This window comes from Capra hircus, chromosome 4 (genome assembly GCF_001704415.2).
Source record: "Capra hircus breed San Clemente chromosome 4, ASM170441v1, whole genome shotgun sequence".
Classification (NCBI taxonomy): Eukaryota; Metazoa; Chordata; class Mammalia; order Artiodactyla; family Bovidae; genus Capra; species Capra hircus.
This window is the reverse complement of record NC_030811.1, coordinates 35,449,194-35,468,531: the sequence shown is the minus strand read 5'-3', so window position 1 is coordinate 35,468,531 and position 19,338 is coordinate 35,449,194. Positions and strand designations below refer to the sequence as shown.

Sequence of the window (19,338 nt, the reverse complement as noted above, 5' to 3'; positions counted from 1 at the left end):
CTTACTTAGGGGTTTCATTGGGTTAAACACATACATTTAGATTTGTAATTTCAGTTTCCTACAGGGAAGTTTTAAAGGTTCTATTTAGGTCACTTGCCTCATCTCTAAAGGATGGCATGCTAGTTTGGCATCAATTGATTATTCATGATTACCCAGTCTCTGGATGTACCTGGCATGTCTGGCTTGGAAAGGGGTTAATTTTTGTACTAATCATTAAGTAGTCCTAACAACAACAGCCCATTCTTTTGATTATTTTCCAGTTAGCAGGTCAGATGATTATTTTCAGGTGTGCAGGCTATATAAATTCCTTAACAATCATCTTTCAGCTTAACTAAGGCAAACAATAACAGCAGAGGTCTTCAGTTCTGTATTCGCAAATTTTATTCTATGTTAGCTCCGACTTCATTAACTACTAACTAGGGATACCCTAAGCCTCTACAGCAGTAAACAAGAAAACAAAACAAAACAATCTTTGCGTCTCTACAGAAAACCCTGTGCACTGCAAGGTTTGTTTTTCTTCTTCTCTGGTGATTTTCTATACACTCTGTTGTTTAGTTCACGACTTTTCGTTGAGGTATTCTATTTCAAAATTTCAAGATTGAGACATCATGCCTAAGATCTCCAGGGCTTGAAAGTTGATTCAATTTAAGACTATACATCACAGTCCAATTTACTTATTTTGCAAATCAAGAACAGTCAAACCAAATCTTGAAAAGGTAATTTTCAGGCAGAAATTGTGTGTCTCTCCTTAATCAACATGTATGAAGCTTCACTGTTTCCAAACACTTTTATTATTGTTATTACTCAGTAATCTAGCTTTAATTTTAAAAGGCATTTCAACGGAAACTCTCCACATTCCATCCCATATCCATCAAAATGCAGGCGCAGACGTGAGTAGTATATCCCCTAGAAATACTAAAAAGGTGGGTGGTGGGTGGATTTGAGGATATCAACGTGATCTGATGCTCTGTTGAGTCAGTTCATTTTGATTCTTCCACCTTTTCTAAAGCGTCCAAACCTGAGGTGTGGGTTTAACTTCTCGCCATTCACGCCACCTAGTGGTTATAAATGTTATATGTTTGGTTTTAAGGAAGATGCCTAAATGACTTGGGGGGCGGGGTACACGAAAAACGCAACGCTTGGCCGCGACAATTTCCTAGTCTCTCACATCACCTACCCCATCACAGGGACAGCTTTAACTACTTTAACCATTTCAGATCTGTGCGCAGAAAGGCGCAGAGAGAATGAAGGGGACGCAGACTCAGGGAGACGCACGTCCTTTGACGCTGACATTTAGAAAAGGGTTCTAAATCCTTCCTGTCATTTGCAAAGGACGGGAAAAGGAGTTGTGGCGAGACCTGGACCGAGGTGACTGTCTGACTTTTCAGCAAGTTGGACAGATGACATATTAACTCCTGCAACGTTAACGTCTGGTGTGAACAAATAAAGAGAAAGAGGGGGAAAGCACTTAAAAATTCCGCCGCGGGGCTTTGCAGGTCTTGCTACCCAGTAGCCCTCAGAAGACAGCCAATTCCTGCGCGTTCCGCTCTGCTCACTCTCCTTCCCAGCTTCTCTCTCTCTCTCTCTCTCTCTTTTTTTTTTTTTTTTCCCACGCTCGCTCGCCTTGAACCGGGACCCAGGCAGGCAGAAGCAAGGCGTCGGTCCCCTTGCTCCTCTCCTCCACCAAACCACCGCAGCCGAGCGCGTGAAGCTTCCCTTTGTTCAACGAGGCTCCGCTCTCCTCCCCAGCAGATCCACCTGGACGCTCTCCCTCGGTGACATTTTTGCGCCGGGGCTGGTGGGTGGCTGGGGTGGAGCGAGAAGAGCCCGAGGGGGCGGGGGCGGAGAAAGGTCAAGCCGAGGGAAAGGCAGGAGACGCCTTTCATAACCTGCGTGGCGGGGCGGGCGCGCGGTTATTTATTTATTTTCTCCTTATTTATTGATCGCACGAGCAGAGCGGCGCGGGGAGCCCGGGGGAGATGCCGGACCACCCACTGGCGGGGAAGCAGCGAGCCGCCCTCCCGCGCCCCCGCGCTACCGAGCGCCCCTTGCCTCCGCGCTCCGGCGTTTGCCCGCGCCGGCCCCGGCCCCGACGCGCCGCCGCCGCCGCCCGCCCGGCCGCCCCGCAGCCCCGCCGCCCCGCCGCCCCGCGCCGCGCCGCTCCGGCCCCGGCCACCGCCGCGGCGCAGTAAGTTGGCAGCAGCGAGTCCCCTCCGTTCTTGCCTCCCCCGCACCTTTTGAACTTGTTGCTGCTGCTCGGCTCGCCTGCGCCTGGCTTTTGGAAGGTGAAAAGGAGGAGGGAGGCACGGAGGGATGGGGGAAGGGGAAGAAGAGCTCGCTTGAGCTTTATTTATGCTCCCATCGGCGCGTCGGCTTAGGCTGCTGGCGAGCTGCTTTCTCGGGAGCCCTTTCCGGGTGCACGACGAGGAGAAAGTCTCTATGCAACTCAGCCCCGGCGCGCACTTTGCCAGGTATGTACCGCGGAAGAGGCGCGTTCCGCGCGGAAGCAGATGCTGCTGCCGCGGCAGCGGCGGCGCCTGCCAGCTCCCGGGCGCTCTAACTGTCACACTGTACCTGAGCTGAACTTGAAAAGAGAGTGAAGGGGAGATTGGGCGAGCGCTTTCGGCAGAACCCGGGGGGTGCTCGTAGACGCGGGGAAGGAGGATCTATACTAAAGCCCCCCCCCCGCAGTCCGGCCCACCGCCCAGCACCTCCGTCTCTGCAAATATACGGCCGGAGGAGTCGAGGCGGCAACCGGACTCCCCAAGAGACGTGGGGCAGCGGCTGTGACCGCATCTTGGAGGCTACTACAACAGGTCGCCTTTTTGAGACTCCTTTGGCGGGAAGGGCCACTTGGAAAAGGGAAGGTTTGAAAGAGCTGAAAGGGAGGGTGGAAGGGTTCCCTGATTCTTCAACAGAATACCACTCAATGACTGTCCTTGTCTCTATCCTACACAACACATACTGACCCCACGCTATCCAGACTGTGTTGGGGAAGAAATCGGAGACACCTGTTTGAAATCAACTGCAGCATCCAAAGTCACCTGTGTACTTATTTGTGCCAGGGCTGGCCCAGTCCAACTGCTGGAAAGAGGTTTGGTTAGGTTCTGTTGGGCGTGATTGTTAGGACATTGTATTTCCCCCTTCCTGTTACTCCAAAAATATTACCTGTCTTTGAGGGAACTTGCCCTTCTGCGAACTGTGACTTCCATCAGGAGCCCTCCCTTGAATAAGGCTGATACCTCTGGACCACGTGTCTCAGTAGTGTTTTCTTTGACGGGCGGAAGTGGGTGATTGTGGCTACATTGAGGGACCCACTGTAGAGACTTGATTGCCCTTCCGGCCTCCGCTTGAAAGAACCATGGCGGCGGGGGTAGCAGCGTGGCTGCCCTTTGCAAGGGCAGCGGCCATCGGGTGGATGCCTGTGGCCTCGGGGCCCATGCCAGCTCCCCCGAGGCAGGAGAGGAAAAGGACTCAAGATGCTCTCATTGTGCTGAACGTGAGTGGCACTCGTTTCCAGACATGGCAGGACACCCTGGAACGTTACCCAGATACTCTGCTGGGTAGTTCAGAGAGGGACTTTTTCTACCATCCAGAGACTCAGCAGTATTTTTTTGACCGTGACCCAGACATCTTTCGCCACATCCTGAATTTCTACCGCACTGGGAAGCTCCACTATCCTCGCCATGAGTGCATCTCCGCTTATGATGAAGAATTGGCCTTCTTTGGCCTCATCCCAGAAATTATTGGCGACTGCTGTTACGAGGAGTACAAGGATCGCCGGCGAGAGAACGCCGAGCGTCTCCAGGACGATGCTGACACGGACAACACCGGGGAGAGTGCGCTGCCCACCATGACCGCTCGTCAGAGGGTCTGGCGGGCCTTTGAGAACCCCCACACCAGCACCATGGCCCTGGTGTTCTACTATGTTACCGGGTTCTTCATTGCCGTCTCAGTCATCGCTAATGTGGTAGAAACAGTGCCATGTGGGTCCAGCCCGGGTCACATTAAAGAACTGCCCTGTGGGGAGCGGTACGCCGTGGCCTTCTTTTGCTTGGATACAGCCTGTGTCATGATCTTCACAGTGGAGTACTTGCTTCGCCTGGCGGCAGCTCCTAGCCGTTACCGCTTTGTGCGCAGCGTCATGAGTATCATCGACGTGGTGGCCATCCTACCATATTACATTGGGTTGGTGATGACAGACAATGAGGATGTCAGTGGAGCCTTTGTCACACTCCGCGTCTTCCGGGTCTTCCGGATCTTTAAGTTTTCCCGCCACTCTCAAGGCCTGCGCATCCTGGGGTACACGCTGAAAAGCTGTGCCTCAGAGTTGGGCTTCTTGCTCTTCTCGCTCACCATGGCTATCATCATCTTTGCCACAGTCATGTTCTACGCTGAGAAGGGGTCTTCGGCCAGCAAGTTCACCAGCATCCCTGCTGCTTTCTGGTACACCATTGTCACCATGACAACGCTAGGGTAGGTGCCATCAAGGGAAATGGGATGGAGGTTAAATATGTGATTGTTGTGTAGATACTAAGTTTATATACTTATTCAGAGCAAATAATCTTTCTCTTTCTTAAATGGCTTTAGGAAAATATTCTTTAAATGGTTTTGAAGAACTCTTTTGATCTATGAAATGAGTATGATACAGTGATTGAAGTATTTAGGGAATTGCTGGCCAGTGTTGAATATTAATACCTGAAAGTGATAAATACATAAAGTTTAGAATTCTTGAACAAAAAGATCATTGATATTATATGTATGAACACATAAAAATACAGTGAAAAACACAAAATTTGTGTCCACGTATAGGTATGAAAATACAAACTATGTATTGAAATGCCTAGAAAGTGCTTTGGTGCATTGAAATGAAAAGTTTCCATGTATATATAAAGTATTATTTTCATATGAATACTTTGGCATACACTTTCCCACTAAGAAATATAATTCTCATTTTACAACATTTTAAAACATAGATTATAGATATTATCAAAGGATTTTGTGATACATATGCACATATCCATCAATATGCATTTTCATCATGGCTGATAAGTTATGCAGTGTTTTAGAATATCAGAACTGAAACTGATCAACGCAACAAAATGCAGTGGAATGGTATTTGCAACATATTTTAGGATTTTAAGTTCATAGTTTCAAATAAAGAAGCAAATGACTTATCCACACATTTTTAAAGAAACTGCAGATCCCATCAGGCAATGGGCCCATGCCCACATAGAGGGCAAAGCAGTAGCTGATGAGATTGATGGTCACCAAGGTCTGGTTGTATAAGGGAATTAAGGGAATTTAGCATCATGATTTCCTGCTAGAATTCTTCTCTTCATTATTTTATTTGGCATTAATGGTGCTTTGCAACCAAAGGGACATATTCTAAATTAATATTGTTCTTTAAAATAAAATTTAAGCTAGAATTAAGATTTTTAGATGATTGAAGAAAGATATGACATTATTACTCATGTTAATTAAACTGCAGAAAAGTAGCAGCATTTATATGTTAGAGACTATGGTAAAATAAAATGATAAGATCCTTTAACTTTTATGAGTTCTTAGATAAGCCAGGCAGTGATGTTAGTGTCATTTTTTCTTCAGCTCTATGCTGCTTTTCTTGCATAATTAATCAGTTCAATAAGGATTTGGTAATGGCTGTAAGAAAAAAAGTTATTCCCAAGGCTGCTTTTTAAATTTTGTGTTTCAGCCTAATTTAATTGCCTTCTTTAAATGACAGTGTGGTTAAAGTCAACTTGATTTTATTAGACATATTGTATTGAACAGAATTTCTCATGTTGTTCTATAGCTAACTAATGGAATATTTTAGATGTGAAGAATTTTTGGCTAAGTTAAGGTATTACGGTAAAGTAAAATATAGTGACTTATGGTTTTGATTTAGTCTCACATAGTTTTGAAGATCTACTGGTGGATTTGTAAAAATGAATCAGTGAAAATTCTATATCCAGTTGTTTGTATTTTCCTTTTATCTTGTTGGTAATTTTGGGACACATTTTGAAGAAGATGCAGAATACCTTAGCACTGTAGGTGCTTAGTTCTAACCCAGAGGTTTGTTGTGTTTATGTCATTTGAAGTCTTTATTAAGGGCAGTTGGATAGTGTAAATTAAGAACTTCAGATGAGAAGTACACATGAATAAAAAGAGGACTCTGTGTTAAGAGGAATTGAAAGAAGAAGTATTAAAAAGAAATATATTTTTAAAAATTAGGTATCTCTGGCAGTGTTTTTCATGAAGTATCAGTAAGTCATTTTAATACTAAATGCCCTCTACCTGTTTGAATATAGGCGTTATTATAATGAATGTGGATGAGGTGCTAATTTCATCTGGCTGGAAAGTTCTAGTCCAGATATGAAAAGTTAGTATTATTTTAAAGCTTCTTTTCTGAAATGACTTTCAAATTTTTACTTTATTTTGAAATTTATTTTTGTTTTCAGGAAAAGATAAGGAAGTGTTAACCATTAATGACAATTTTTGTTATATAAATAAACTGCTCAGAAAACTACTTTTTGAAATGATTTGAGAAATTAAATCATAAAACCTGAGTAAAATCATGAAATTGTTTCAGTTTACAGGTTCTTTATGTTACTACATAAGAAAAGTTAAATAAACACACTTTCTCAGAACTTGGAAGCAAAAGGGGAGTCACTTTTTAGATTTAAGTTCCACTATAATTGAAAATTTTAATTTTCAGGAAATTAAGGCATTAATGATCCTGATGAAATATAGCACTCTAATTTTTAAGATGTAGAAATGTTGATGCAATCAAGATACAATCCATTTATTGGAAAACATATATGAACATTTAACAAAGCATAGGAAATGGCAACCCACTCCAGTGTTCTTGCCTGGAGAATCCCAGGGATGGGGGAGCCTGGTGGGCTGCTGTCTATGGGGTTGCACAGAGTCGGACACGACTGAAGCGACTTCGCAGCAGCATGCTTTATAATATAGCAAAGTTTCCTCAAAAAATGTCTTGTTTCTCATCAAAATAGACTTATAGTGTATTATACTTTCCTGAAGAAATAGATTAAAAAAAAACCCTGCCTTTTTGGTGTCTTAACTTTGGTTGCATTGTGACTCAACAGTTTTGTTTAAGAGTAGAAAATATTCAACAAAGCCATTACTTGAATTTATTTTTTACTCTGTAGTCTTGTGTGATGAAGTATAAGATTCAAACTTTTTGGAAAATATGCTAGTTGAAGGTAAAATCAATCTGTGTCTAATAGATGACCAGAAATTTCCCATTACAGTGTATGAGCTCTTTTACGTGGCTATTATTTTTAATGGAGCTAATGTTCATCAATTAATGATAATAGAAGTAGAAATGAAATCTTAAGACAGTGGTTTTCAAAAGTTCAGTTCATACAAACATTATATACATGAGAAGAAAGAGCCAAGAATTTGTAATTCGGGACTGGCAAAATTATCTGTTACCCTCTCAGGTCATTTTAGGCAATATTCAGGTGGTTTTTTGGTCTGAAGAAATGAGTGAGGTTTACTATTGTGTGTTCAGCTAATCATTTTAATCCTGAAATAGCAAATATCTGATTATTCTATATTTTATTCATGCTCATTATATAAGTAGTTAATTTGCCAGTAAAATTAATACTTTATAATTTTAAGCCTGCCCACTTCCTATTAAGTTGGAAATATCAAAAGTACAGTTTTCAAAATGAATGAAAGAATGTCAGAAAAGTTAAAAAAAAAAACAAAAACCACAATGTTTAACTCGAATGGCCCTGTATGTCTCTTCCTCCATTCCATGGAGGAATTCCAAGCTCTTTCTGAGCATACTTTTTGACCTACCTGGGGCCTTGATGACTTCTTGACTCTCCTGCCTCCCTCTTTTTCTGTAACGTAATCTCTAGTTACTACCCTAAACTGCTTTGGCCAAGTAAGAACCCAGAACTCCTCTCTTGTCTTAATGACCTCTGGACAGTAACTTACCATTTTTGTTTTTCAGGGATGGAACATCTCCTGCTTTGGTAGGTAGATTCTTTACCACTGCACCACCTGAAAAACCACATGCATAAATATTGCTAAGTGAAGGTTACTCAGTCATGTCTGACTATTTGCAACCCCATGGACTGTAGCCTGCCAGGCTCCTTTGTCCATAGGATTCTGCAGGCAAGAATACTGGAGTGGGTTGCCATTTCCTTCTCCAGGGGATTTTCCCAAACCAGGGCTTGAACCCAGGTCTCCTGCCTTGCAGGCAGATTCTTTGCCATCTGAGCCACCAGGAGAGCTCATAATGTGTTAATCAAATATGTCTTTACAAGATGCAGGGGAGGGTACCAAAATTTATATCTTTTGGTGAGGAGCTGTGCTGTGAGTAACATCCATTTTTACTTTGGCATACTACAACACATTTTTACAAAGTTCTTTATAGATCATGTTACTTGAGAATTGAAAATGAATTTATAAAGAAATGTAGAAAATGTGATGTATATTCCTCTTTTAGCATTATGGGCAACTAAATATTAAGTGTGTACATTTTGTCCTAGTCACCATTTGAATCAGAGGTAATATTTGACATGAGGTATATATTTTTGAAAAGTGTATATTTACCCATCTTGCTACATATTTTCTGTGAGCATTTTCTTGGTTGTTAGACACAGGTATGTCAGGAAGAGATGATATATATATTCTGGGTGCAGCATCCTAGAAAAGGGATCATTTTCTAATTTTCAGTGGGTCTGATATGATATTCTTTTTTCTTTTCAGGATTTCTTTTTAAAGTACAGATAGACTTGATCTTATACATATTTTATTTGTGTAGTCGCTTCATTTAATTCTGACGTCATGCACTTTGTTTTTGTGTAAACTTTCCTCCCAATTTTACTCATCTTTGAAGATGAATTAATGAAGTTCAAATTTCTTATTCCCTAATTTCTGAATTATTGGTGGAAGGAAACTCTGATGTTATCTATTTAAAATACATCATTTTACACATACAAGATTTTTTTTTTTTTGCCCGCTCATAATTACACAGTTAATATTAGTGGTACTTTCTGAAATTTCATTCTTTACTCTTTTTATTCTCTTAAGACTTAAAACATTATTTAGGAATGTGCAATAATACTTATCTGGGGGTTACTGCTGATGTTCAGAGACAAGAAAGGAATAAATTTGTTCTTTACTGCATTATTTTAATGCATTTCTCTCCTAGTGCTACTCTCTATGACTCACGTTTTCCACATCTCTCAGTATCACTGCTAACTCTGCATTCATTCATACAGTAGTGGAATTCATCATGAGGTGCCCAGTTGACAGAACACAAGCATGTATTCTCATCTGGTGAACTGTTAGACCATTTGGGGAAAACCTACTTAATGGTGAAATTGTACCTGGCCTGATGGATAAGAAAGTGAATCAGTTATTTTGCCTGAGTTATCTAAAAAAAGAGCTGGCCTGTGGATTGTTAAACACTGTACAATTTAACTTCTCTTTCACTGAAAGAAGGGGAATGGTAAAAAGAACTTCCCTGAAAAGGAAGTATTGTTCTTCTGAGCTGTAAGAATAATTTTGCTCTTTTTACTCTCCATATGTCTTATATTGTTTTCTGAGCATGGGTATATATATATAGGCATTGTTTTCCCACTAACTTCAGCAGCTACATTTGATGGTGTGGGATACGGTCTGGTATTGGAGAGAAACTCAGGGTGAAATGCCATCTCTACATGTCTGTGTACATTTGCCTTTCTCCTTGTGTTAGTAGATTCCATTGGAATTTTTTGTCCTTTAGTTTTCTCCTTTGAGAGCCAGCTTTTACACTGATCTTCTCCTTGAAGTCTTCTCAGCCTCTCAAACTTACATCATCTGTAGTTGAAATTACACTTGACAGTAGTAAGTGCTATTGTTTTTGGATATAATTTATGGTTTTACGCCTTGCCCACCTAACTACATTGAAAGGCTTTTGAGGTTTGGGTCTATACCTTTTGGAGACTTGTTACCTGTTTACTCTGTTGGTGATCATACTATGAGAGGATGTGTGGACACCATGGAGAGCTCCTTAGCCATAACTCATACCATTGCTGCATTTATCAAGAGTCCACTAATCTAATCTTATGCTTTATTCCGTGTTAAAAAAAAAAAAAACCCTCGAAATTTGTTATTTGAGCACTTTGTCTTTGGACGTACTACAATCCATCCTTTTAATTTTTCTCTTTTAAGTAAGGAAGGCTGTAAGTCATTCTTCTCTGCACAGTTAGAGTTAAAGGCTGTCAATGGCTATTTCCTTAATCGGTTTGCTTTCTAGTGAAAGCTGGGTAAATTGCAGGTGGCTCTGGGAAGCATATGGAGAAATGTTATAATATAAGTGTGCAGAGATGTACTGTCTTCTCTTTCAGGCTCAGTCTCTTTCTAAAGATGAGTAACTCAAGGGGCACATGGGTCAGAAAGATACCTGGATGACAGATACTTAGTCACTAGAAAGCTATTCTCTGTCTTGGTAAACACAAATTGGACTTTTTTCCTTTATTTAAGTTCACTCATAACATGGAATTGTTTAAAAACAGAGAACTATTGTCTGTAAATGACATATGAGATAAATATATTCTCTATTCAGGAAGAAGTTTTCATTCTAAGTGATTAAAAGGTGGGTTTACAAAATGTAAATATACATGTAGATACTTATTCTGGCACGGTACAATCAATTTTGCACTGAAAAGTTTGACAGATCTGTTATGTAAAGAAGATCCTAATCATAAAAGTGTGGGGAGAGTAGGGAGTGAGTTATCAGAAGTTGATGAGAAAAACATAACAGAAAAGAGTAGGATGACAGTTGAAATAATGTCAAATAGAATGGGAAAGTTTTGTTCTAAAAGTAAAAGGTCTTGTCCCTTTTGTTCTTACGTGGGCCTCATTCTTCCATCTTTCTTACTTTCTTCACATTTAAGAACACCAGGAACAGTGCTTTTGGAAACTCAAAGTCTTACCAGTTATTTATGCTTTCAGGAGATAAAAATGTGACTCATAGGGTTCAATTACATTTAATAGACTTCTGTTGATCACTTGCTACCTGTCAGTGGCCACAGCAATAAGCATAATAGCCAACTTTCAGACCTTAGGATCTGTGTATTCTAGTAGGAGAAGCAGAAAGTGAATACAAATATATAATATAGTTCCAGGCAGTGGTGGGTGCTATAAAGAAAATAAGGGTAGGAAGTATGCTATTGTGGATAGGGTATAGTAAAAGCCTTTCCAAGGGTGATGATGGCTTTTTGAAGGGATGAAGAGGGTCCTCTGAATATCTGGATGAAGAGTTTAGAAGAGAGAAAAGAAGTACCAAGACTGCAAGGCGGGAGGAATCTTGGTGTGTTCCCCCTAAGGCTGTAATTGAAGCAAAGCGAGGGAGGATCTTAGTAACAAATACTATCTGAAAGGTAGTTGGGATGACATGACGTAGGACATCATGGACCATAGTAAAGACTTTTTGGGTTTCATTTGAGACAATCAGGAGACATTGGGCTTCCCAGGTGGTGCTAGCGGTAAAGAACCTACTGTCCCATTTAGGAGGCATAAGCAATGCAAGTTCTATCCCTCGGTTAGAAAGATCCCCTAGAGAAGGACATGGCAACCCACTCCAGTACCCTTGCCTGGAGAATCCCCATGGACAGAGGATCCTGGTGGGCTACAGTCCATAGGGTTGCGATGAGTTGGACACAACTGAAACAACTTAGCACCCACGCGTGAGGAGACATTAGAGAGTTGTGAGCAGGGTAGGAATGGGATATGGTTTCTGTATTAAAATGAGCCTAAGCCCTGAGACATTTAAAATCTTAAAATACTTATTTTAACATTAATTTCTTTCCCATGTATAAATTCTCATTCTTTGCTAGATTCATTATACTTACCTTAACTTAAAATTTATATCCAATTATTCATGAGATTTTCCAGAAAAATGGAGTACTTTATGAGTGCATGATTAAATTCTTCCTAGCTGACAAAAATAAATCTAGTTCAAATGAAAAACTGAAATTCCACATTTTAGCTGAAAAGACAAAACTGGTTCTCAATAGAAATGGAACAATCTGGGAAATGACTGAGGATAATTCTTTATTTTGAATATAGATTTGCAGACTTAGAGTTGTCAATGCTAATGTTAGTGTTTAAGAATATCACCTACACTTTGGATTCTATTTAAAGATTTTTCTTTTTTTTTCAGTCTTGTATAGGTACCAACCTGAAATACATATATCATCTTCAGGTGTTTTGTTATTTTTGTGAGTTTGAAAGTAAAAATGGTTTACATGTCTTGAAATCTGTGAAAATTGCCAGAGGATATGTATTTTTAACCCAAGTTAAATTGGGACCAGCTTGTAGCAAATGTATAATGAGAACTAACAGAGGCATTGCTTTGTTAAGAAACACTGTGTTAGAGAGTAAAACATAATTATGAATGGATAATTGGAGAGAACTTGGGTTTGGAAGAACGAGAATTGGATTAACAGCATAAAGGTATCTATCTATCCATCTGTTTTTCTATCTCCCCAATAAGCAACTTGTGAAAATACTTCCTGTATCTAAGGGAATTCAGTGTGTCATCTCACTTGGACATGTTCTTTTCATTAAAACATCTGCCCTCCAAATAGTTCTGCATCCTACCAAGAAGTTCTATCCAAGAGGTTTGATTCCTGGTGGAACAAACTAGGACTCATGGGGGTATCACAAAGGAAAAAGTCCTGGTATTTACTTTCCTTTGCCTGTGGCAAAGGTGAAAATGACAATCACACTCTCGTTATTACTATCTTTTGTATATTTTTAATGGAGAACTGGTTTCCTTTCACTGTGCTGCATAAATTAAGCTTTCTAAACCTATATCAATATTAATACATTTTAGAGAAAAATCCTTATGCATATTATTTTGGATAACACTTTGGGACTTATGAAAATGTTTCCAGTTCTTACCAAATGTGGTGTTTTGGAAATGAAAAATAAGCATATGTATTTGTATTCTTAAATTAGATGGACCTAGTCATTCACATTAGACATTTTGTTAGGTCAGAAGAGAATGTGCTTATGGATTCTCCCTAATGTCTAATTTTCTGCTTTAGTAAAAAGATATTAAAATCATGGAATTTCGAGGTACAGGGCTCTTTAGAATTCATCTTGTAGATAATTCCTAATTTCCTTGAAGAAAATAGGAAAAATAGAACTAGTTAGTGGAAGAACATAAGCTAGATTTCTGGGGAAACTATTGAGGTCTAGTGCTCTTTAGAGTGCAATACACTGGAAGTCGTTTATCCTCCATATTTCTTTCTCTTTAAAAGAAATATTGCAAACAAAATCAGGTAGTATATATGCAGACTTAAAAAAGCCTTAGATGATTATGGCATTTCATTGTAATATAAATAAAACTTAAGTTACTTTCAATGACTTCATTATTATATATATGTATATGTTATATGTATATTTCATAGTCCTCCATTAGATTATGAATTATTTATGTAATAATACATATGAAATATATGTTTGTATCTATATATGAATGAAGGGACTATGAATTGGTAACACAGATAAACAAATTCATGTGATAAGTCTCATTTTATCATTCTTATCTTGGTAATTTGCTAAATTACCAATTTGCTAATCTGTTAAATCTTGTTGAAACTAAAAATAATTCATTATTGACGTTTCAACTTTGACTTTAGACAGTAATCTAAAGAGACGATTTTGTTGTTTTTAACATCAACAATTTGGAAAGCAGGCTATGAAATCAGTGTTAAATAATTTGTTTGACTTGTTTTGGTCTAAAGAGCAGGAATTTAAAATTTGAAATATCAAATTCATTTACATTTTGCTCCAAAAATATTAAGGTATGTTTTATTCATTGAATGAAAATGCATATTAAGATTCAAATTAAATAATACTTTGAAATGTTTTTCAGTTCAGCATTATATATCATATTTTGAGGTGATGTTCTCAAGCTTATTTAAATAGTACATTTCTATTCTGAAAATCATAATAAAAATTGTGGTTTTTTTCCCCTAGAATTATTAAGGGGACAACAACTCCTTTAATTTCATCAAATTTTTGACAATTAATATTCTAGAAATTTAGTTAGTAAGCAGATACTTGTAACACTTTACAGAAAATCTTCAAGATGAAGCTAAATTGATAAATTATAACCAAGGATCTTACATTTCAATAGGATATATTGAAGAAAGCTAAATGTTTGATACAAATAGCTTAAAGAACTAGTCCAAGATGCAATGCTTTTATTCTGCTTTAGGTGCACAGAATTTAACTAGTTATTACCCTTTTGCATGACACACTTCTGTGATTCATCCATCATGGTCCTTATTATTTTATTTAACAACTTTTAATAGTGTAATATGCACAGGTGAACATACCACCAAACAAAAGCTATTTCATTGGTATTTACCTAAATCTAATCATAAGCATCTCTTCTCTCCTTTTTGTCCCATTGTCTTTTTGTGCTATAGGTAGTCATCATTTGAAATTATCATTCTGAAAGCTGGAGATTTTATTGACTTTATAAAAGAATATCTTGCTGTGTGCAGTCTTTTTGGTTCTTTCATTCAGTATTTTGTTACTTAGGTTCATCCATGTTGTTGCCATGCATTATAATTCATTTTTGGCTGCTATATACTATTTTATTCCATTGTGTGATTATACTACAGTTTATTCAACCACTCTGTTGATGACATTCAGTTTGACTGAGTTTTTCAGAAGAGTGCTCATTTGCAAATTGTTGACATTTACAGTTATCTCTCCCGTGTATATAACTTGGAGTGAAATTGGTAGGTTTCAGGCATGAATGTACAACTTTGAGGGATAAATCCAGATTTTCCAAAGTTGCTGCATTGATTGGTACTTCCACTAGCAAAGAGTAAACAAACAATGTAAATAAGTAAAATTTCCAAAAAGATGATTTCTATGAGGCAGGGGGACCCAGTGAGGAGAGGAAGATATTGGCTAAAATGAAGACATTAAGAATGTTTTTTCAATTGATACTGCTGCTTTTACCTTGATCTTTTTAAGATGAGTAATGATTATAATTGTAGCAATCATAACTTGCATTTTATTCAACTCCATGACATGTGGTTGAATTCTCATTTTTTCAGCCTAAGAAGGTTTACTCTACATATTACATTCATATTTTCATAATGTAAAATATTAATTTCTGTGTGTTTGAACTCCAGACCAACCATATCCAAGTCAATAATATTAAAAACATCAAACCTGAAAATATCTGACTAGGCTTTGGTTTACTCATCCTTGTGAAATTAAAAATGAGGGTCGAAGTTTATATTCAATTGATTCTTCTGATGTTTCATAGTATTTTATAAAATGTTACATATAACTTTTTTACAAATATGTACTGCTAAGAAAGTCAGAGAGGGCAATGGCAACCCACTCCAGTTCTCTTGCCTGGAAAATCCCATGGACAAAGGAGCCTGGTGGGCTGCAGTCCATGGGGTCGCTAAGAGTCGGTCATGACTGAGTGACTTCACTTTCACTTTTCACTTTCATGCATTGGAGAAGGAAATGGCAACCCACTCCAGTGTTCTTGCCTGGAGAATCCCAGGGTCGGCGGAGCCTGGTGGGCTGCCGTCTATGGGGTCGCACAGAGTTGGACACGGCTGAAGTGACTTAGCAGCAGCAGCAGCACTGCTAAGAAAGTAGTCAAATCCTCTCTATTCACATTTTCCAATTTATCAGAACTTTGCTGTAGTTAGAAAAAATATGCTAATTTCAAGGCTTCTCAGACATTCAGAAGGGGATACATCATTGTGAAATAGGATATAAGAATAAATGTCAAGAGGAAATTACTTCCATTTCAGGAAATTCTTAATTATGGAAATTAAGTGAATATTATTTCCAACCCTTCATAGATAACTTTGCAACTTCTTACATGTTTTAAATGAAAGACAGTTGTTTTGAAAAGCTTAATGAATTTACAGTGTATACATGTTGAATTTTTTTAAATATAGCAATTTTGATTTAGGCTTTAAAAATTACATGAATTTGATATCAAATACCAGAAGATATCACTGTAAATATGCTAATAAAAAGAATGTAATTTAGAAAATTACTATAAACTTTTCTTTATGAAAATAGGGTACCTTATTAAGGATTGACATAGTCCTAGAGTAAAGTGCCTATTGATTTCTCAAAGAATTTTGTTATTTTTGTGTAAAGAGTCCAAATACCTTCAAAATCACCTAAATGAAAAGTAAGATTATTTTATTTCAAAACAGTTAAAAGGAGGTGATTTTTTTAAGTCAGGTAGCAAATTTTGGCAATATATACTGAGCCATTTTAAGCCAAACTTTGTATAAATTAAGAAATTACTTTATAGACTATTCTTTTTTAAATTCTGTCTCCTTATTATTTCCCACGTTATTCAGTGCCCAGTTTCAGGATCTATATCCACTGTTTTAAATATTACTAAAAATATTTATGAATACAAAATGCTTATATACATTTCAGAAACACAAACATATATGTCAATACAAAATGTACAGATATGTATGTGTTATACACATTTGTATATGTTGATGTACACATACCTTTTCCTTTTATTTTTCTGGAAGGACATAAAATGAACTATTGATAATAAAACTTTTAAGAAGTCTGGACATATGGGATATAGAAAGAACCATTTTATATTTCATGGTGTACCATTTTGTATTTAAAACATTTTTTTCATTAGCCTGTAGAATTTCTCTTAGAAGAGGGCTTTCTAATGATATTTGGGATCTTTTGCTTTCAAATGTTTCTATATAAAAACTTTACAAATGTTATTTAAAATTAAATCCCTTCTCTTAATCATTTGATAATTCACTCAAAAATAGTCTTTAGTATATAGGATGATAGAGTCAAGCCAACATGGATTTAAACACAAGCTTAGTGATGTTGATCAAGTTACGTTAAACTCTACCTGAGATTTCCCATCTACAAAAATAGGTTAGTATTATCTACCTGATAGGACTTTTATAAAAATTCAATGTAGATATGTAAAGTTCTTGAAACATTACCTTCTACATAGATGCTATATGAGGAATTATTATTCTATTATTATTAAATATGACATTAAATGTAATATTATATATATATATTTTGCAAAAGAAGAAATAGTAAAGGAGCAGGAGGAAGGTTTGGGAAGGTATGGTATGTCTGGCTTTGATGATAGTAATGGTTTCATTGGTGTATATTTATCATCCAAATTCATTAGAGTTTGTGTATATTGAGTATGTATAGCTTCAAAGGAAGAGAGAGAGAGAAGGACAGGCAGGAAGAAAAGCAAAGGAAAAAAAAAAACTTAATGAAATAAAAGAATAAGTCGGTTACCCAATAAACAACTAGGCAAGAAATGACTACTGAAGATGAGTTATTAATTGAAGACACACATTCAATAGGAGACATTTCCTATTTAGAAGCTGGAATTTAGATTCACCATATAAAACTTTTTGTCATTGAAAACTCAACAGTTAATACTTTTGATTTACCAAATTATAAAAATCCTATGTCTCTGATAAACTTGTTTTGAAATTATGTACTTAATTGATCACACCTTTATTATTTTTTACTCTGCCAACTTTTAAAGAGGATTTGAAACAGTTTATTCTCAAAGGAACCAAAAAGATTAAATAAACAAGTGCCAAGTATTAAAGATGAAGGGGAAGTGATGGAGAACAGAAAGTTCTGTTAAATAAAGCTTTACCAAGCATAAATTCAGCTCTGGACTTCCTGGCAGCCAAAGAAAGGAGGGAAAGTGTAGCATATTTTACAGCTCTATTTAGCCAAGAATGGAAAGTATCTAACTTCATGATCAGTTGTTTTAGAAGAGTAGAGCCCAAGAAAAATTTATCATGTGATCTTTATAAGCAGGTTATTTAACAACATAATGAACAGTATCTGCACCAATGACTTAACAAAGTATTTAGAACTATGTTTGAACTGACCATATGTTATACACATCTTTATAAGAAAAGTATATAATAGTATCTTAAGGATATGAAAGTATTTTCAGAGGAAATATAAACTATATAATAAAGTATATTGCTTCTACATAATTATAAGATTCATTTGTAAAGTTTAGAAAATTCTGAGTGATGGAAGACCATAACAATTAGGACCACCTGGGACACTTTCAGGAAGATCCTCTGGAGAAGAACATGGCACCCTACTCCAGTCTTCTTGTCTAGAGAATCCCCATAGACAAGAGGAGCCTGGTGGGTAGGGTCACAAAGAGTTGGACATGACTGAAGTGACTTAGCACACTTGCGTGCACGGGACATTTAGAAAAATGTAGCTCCTTAGCAGTCACCTAAAACAAATAATGTCTGGAGGTGGGAACTGTGACAACAGCATTTGCACTTCGGTCATGAAATATTAACAACCAGTGATCTGAAAGAATGTGTGTGGAGGATACCTCTAATAGTCTCATCCACCTACATTATTGACCTTGAGCTGATTTTTGAAAGGAGGTAAAAACATACTGTTTAAAACAATGGATCCACGGGTGAATTCAAGTGTATTTCTAATACACAAGTGGATTTAATTTTTAAATAATTGTGTAATTTCTCTGTAAATAAGGGAACACTGAAAAATGACACTCTGGTCCCTGTTTGTTCATTGTACTGGCCTGTCAGGCATCAAGTACTTAATATCCTTTATGCATTGTATGCATACTCTTTCTTTCTTAGGAGAAAATAGCTTTTCATTGGCCTGAAGAGCTTTATTGGATTTCCTTGGTGACAACTAGGTGGCATATATTTGTAAGTATGCAAAGTTCATCATATTCAGTTCAACTTAGTCATGTCCAACTCTTTGTGACCCCATGAATCACAGCATGCCAGGCCTGTCCATCACCAACTCCTGGAGTTTACCCAAACTCATGTCCGTTGAATCGGTGATGCCATCCAACCATCTCATCCTCTGTCATCCCCTTCTCTTCCTGCCTTCAATCTTTCCCAGCACCAGGGTCTTTTCAAATGAGTCACTGTTCGCATCAGGTGGCTGAAGTATTGGAGTTTCAGCTTCAACATCAGTCCTTCCAACGAACACCCAGGACTGATCTCCTCCTTCAGAATGGACTGGTTGGATCTCCTTGCAGTCCAAGGGACTCTCAAGAGTCTTCTCCAACACCACAGTTCAAAAGCAGCAATTCTTTGGTGCTCAGCTTTCATTATAATCTCATATGAATTCTTATTTTCATCTTTTGTCCTTTGTCATTCCTTCTGGTTGGGATTTGGGCTATGGAATTTGCATTAAGAGTAACTTGTAAGAGGACAATAAAAACTAGAGTTGGAGGTGAAAAAATCAAAACAAAACCAAAAAATA

At 37.8% G+C, this 19,338-nt stretch overlaps 2 protein-coding genes across 2 annotated transcripts in view; one reads left to right on the top strand and one right to left on the bottom strand.

The window, feature by feature from the left end:
• Positions 272-3,363, bottom strand: LOC108635896. The gene is made up of 3 exons (XM_018047496.1): positions 3,319-3,363; positions 2,235-2,666; positions 272-1,889 (listed from the first exon to the last, which is right to left on the bottom strand). Exons 1-3 carry the CDS (start codon positions 3,361-3,363, stop codon positions 1,503-1,505), a joined length of 864 nt encoding a protein of 287 aa, XP_017902985.1. The 3' UTR covers positions 272-1,502.
• The window catches only part of KCND2 (potassium voltage-gated channel subfamily D member 2), a 556,385-nt gene continuing 539,289 nt past the window's right edge, over positions 2,243-19,338 (top strand). Inside the window, exon 1 of the mRNA XM_013963409.2 lies at positions 2,243-4,476. Coding sequence (XP_013818863.1) covers positions 3,362-4,476 — 1,115 coding nt within the window. The 5' untranslated portion in view covers positions 2,243-3,361. The remainder of the gene's footprint in view (positions 4,477-19,338) is intronic.